Genomic DNA, 3,499 nt, shown 5'->3' with positions numbered 1-3,499 from the left:
TCTGGAGGCACTGATAGCCAAGTGGATAGGCACGTACCACATAGGTCATACATGGGCAACTGGCGGCCCCCACCTTCACTTAATGTGGCCCACAGGTTGATTTCAGCAATTCCAAACATGCAAACATGACCCACTTTAATTACTTCAGTCTATATTAGTAGCTTAATGACTAGTATTACAATTCTATTGTCTTTTTTTATGTCCAATGTATTGGTAATTAAGTTCATAAAGTTAACATAAGTATAAATAAATGCATTTGAAATTAAATAAAAATGTTACTTTTCAGGATTCCAATTAAAAAATAGCCAAAAAAACCAGGATTCCAATTCAAAAATAGCAAAAATATTAGATCTACAAGCTTTGAGCTTGTAGATCGGCTTTTTTTGCTACTTTTGTGTGACATAGTATGGCGAAGTACGGCATTAATTTACCAAAAAAGTAAATAAAATAAAAATTAAAACAAATACCCGACAGTATATGCAATGTGGCCCTCTGGAGTGTGTGTGGAAATATAGTGTCCCTCTCCATCATCAAAGTTGCCCACTCCTGACATAGGCTCTGGTGCCTTACAGCGACCCCCGGGTTGGATTCCCCAGCCCGGATGACCTTTGCGGCATGTCACTCCCCGACTGCTCAAAAACCACCTCTTCAATATTTCTTTCCTCAGCTAAAATCTCAACCCCCTTGTTTTACTATTTCTAGTGATTTTACCCTTGAATATAACTTTTTATTGTTTTTTTTTTCCTAATAAAGTTGTTTTTATTCCCCCATGTAACGCACAATATAAATTCCTATATATTATTATTAATCACTTGAACCTTGTGTCCCTATACAAGTGGTTCCCAACCTTTTCTCCTTGGAGCCGCCCCTTCTTATATGGGACAAAAGCCCCCCACCCACAGACAGACAGACACACACACACACACACACACACACACACACACACACACACACACACACACACACACACACACACACACACACACACACACACACACACACACACACACACACACACACACACACACACACACACACGGTTTCAAATAATGAGGGAAAGAATGATAAAGTAATCCTGTGAGCAGAAAACAGATCAAAATTCAGACTTCCTATGCACGGTGTCTCACGGAAGGACCACATCAGAAACGTGGACCTCTACAGCACTGTTTCCCAAACAGTGGGTTGGGATCCATCTTTGGGTCACGGACCAATTTTTATGGGTCGCGGGTAAATATCTCCTTTTTTCCGTTTCCTACGTTTAAAATATATATATATATATATTATTTCAAACGATTAAAAAGGTTAAACATAATATTTTATGTATAAACAAAGGACAAATAAATAAAATAGAAAAATCACCACCTACAAGGCACTCAACAAACTGGCTCCCCCAGCTCCGAACCTGGACAACAGGGCTTTTTCTGTTACTGCCTCTTCCCTTTGGAACGCACTCCTCTACCACAAAGATGCCCCCTCCCTGCCTTACTTCAAAACTGTCCTCAAAAACCACCTCTTCAATGTTTCTTTCCCCCGCTAACCTATCAACCCCCTTGTTTTACTATTTCTAGTGATTTTACCCTTGGATATAACTTTTTATTGTTTTGTTTTTCCTAATAAAGTTGTTTTTCTTTTCTTTCCCCCATGTAAAGTGACTTTGGGTAGTTAGTAAAGCACAATATAAATGCTGAAATATTATTACTAATCACTTGAACCTTGTGTCCCTATACTGGGGGCTAGGGTTCGTTTTTTTTTTGTTGCATTTTTTGCATTAATGTTCACAGTATTTCATAGACATTATAGCTGGCTGCATAGAGGGACTGCTTGGAGGATTGGCCCGCTTTGCCAGTAGTGTTAGTGTACTGCCCTGTGGAGGCCAGTCCATTGATCTTAGCCCTGCTACAGAAAGCCTTCTGTGCAGCCTCCTTGTTGGCAGGTTTGCCTTGCCAGGCTGCGAGGGCAGAGGACTGGAGTGCACGGCCAAAAGAGAAGGTCAGTTTCCAGGGACGGTGGAGAGGAACCTGGTTGATGGCGTTCAGATTGAGAGAGGCCTCCTCCTCACTCTGGCCTCCAGACAGGAAGCAGATGCCAGGGACCGCGGCAGGAACGGCGCGCCTCAGAGCGGTGACCGTCGCCATGGCGACCTCCTGTGGGGTGTACTTCCTGGTGCAGGACTGTCCGGCGGTCACCATGTTGGGCTTGAGCAGCGTTCCCTCCAGGTAGACGTGATGGTCAGACAGAGCCTTGTACACCGCGGCCAGAACCTTCTCTGTGACGTACCGACAATGCGGCAGGTCGTGGTCTCCGTCGCGCAGGATCTCGGGCTCCACGACGGGCACCAGGCCGTTCTGTTGGCATATGCTGGCGTATCTGGCAAGGACGTTGGCGTTTTCTGCAATGGCGAGCGCCGACGGGCAACTATCTGAGATCTTGAGGACACACCGCCACTTGGCAAAGTCACAACCGTCCTTCTTGTACACAGCACAGCGCTCCGAGAGGCCGTCGAGACCTTGCGAGGTGGTCTCGCCGTCTGTTCCGTTCAGAGCAACTGTACCTTTGTCCACCTTAATGCCAACAAGGATGCCTTTTTCCTTGATGACCTCGGGGAGGAGAACGCCGCTTTCCGACTTCTGGTAGAGGGTCTCGTGGAAGAGGATGACCCCACCCACACTTTCGGAGACGGAAGGGTCAGCGGAGAAGAGGAGGTCACGGAAAAAGCGACGGTTCTCCTCAGTGTTCTCCACATTGATCTTCTGCAGGCATTTGCCCATGGTGCCCGTGGATTCATCTGCTGCCAGGATGCCCTTCCCTGGAGCCACCACCCTCTGAGCGATGTCACTGAGCTCCTTCTTCTGCTCTAGAGAGAGCCACGGGAACTGATGAGTCATGTTGATAGTTATGGAAAGTTAAGCTTGGATTCAAAAAACTCTAAATTGCAACTATCTAAAGGACATATTGTGAAGAAAAGACTGACAGTCACAAATTATATTTAATATTGAGTTTAAAGAGAAGAGGAGGCGTTCAAGGTGACGTGAGTGGGCGTATAGCTGCACTGGGGACGTCATTGGACGATGACATCTGACGTCATCACTGTGATGTCAGAAATGCAATGCAGGTGAGTGCATGCACCTTTATTGTGACTATATAGTGCACAGTACCCGTTTAAGCAGGTACTACTGTATGTACTAATGACGTCAGTCCCCACTGTCAGAGTAGTTAGGGCAGTACCCATTGTCAGTGGGTATGTAGAGGGTCAGGCCTACGTCAGGTGTCAGGGGCTTTGTCAGAGTACCCGTTGTAACCGTCTGTGTCCCTTTTGTGCCCATATATTAAGATCCCTGATGTCTTCAGTATATGCCCATACAGTATTGGCATGCCAATATACTGTATGGGCATATCGGTTGGCGTAGCGGTTCTGGACAACCACCTATCCGAACGACTCGACGGCGGGCACAACATTTCCTCGGGTCCTGCCTATGCGTGTGCCGAGTTTAAAATCGGT

The 3,499-nt window shown here is 46.0% G+C and overlaps 1 protein-coding gene across 1 annotated transcript; it reads right to left on the bottom strand.

Moving 5' to 3' along the window:
• Positions 1-1,775: 1,775 nt before the first annotated feature.
• Positions 1,776-2,885, bottom strand: LOC311051419 (fructose-bisphosphate aldolase B-like; the record flags this gene model as incomplete). The annotated part of the gene is made up of 1 exon (XM_084065985.1): positions 1,776-2,885. The coding sequence occupies one exon, from the start codon at positions 2,883-2,885 to the stop codon at positions 1,776-1,778; it is 1,110 nt and encodes a 369-aa protein (XP_083922111.1).
• Between the last annotated feature and the right edge of the window lie 614 nt (positions 2,886-3,499).

Source organism: Gymnoscopelus microlampas (assembly GCF_963454915.1).
Source record: "Gymnoscopelus microlampas genome assembly, chromosome: 9".
NCBI classification, from domain to species: domain Eukaryota; kingdom Metazoa; phylum Chordata; class Actinopteri; order Myctophiformes; family Myctophidae; genus Gymnoscopelus; species Gymnoscopelus microlampas.
This window is presented reverse-complemented; position numbering and strand designations above follow the sequence as displayed.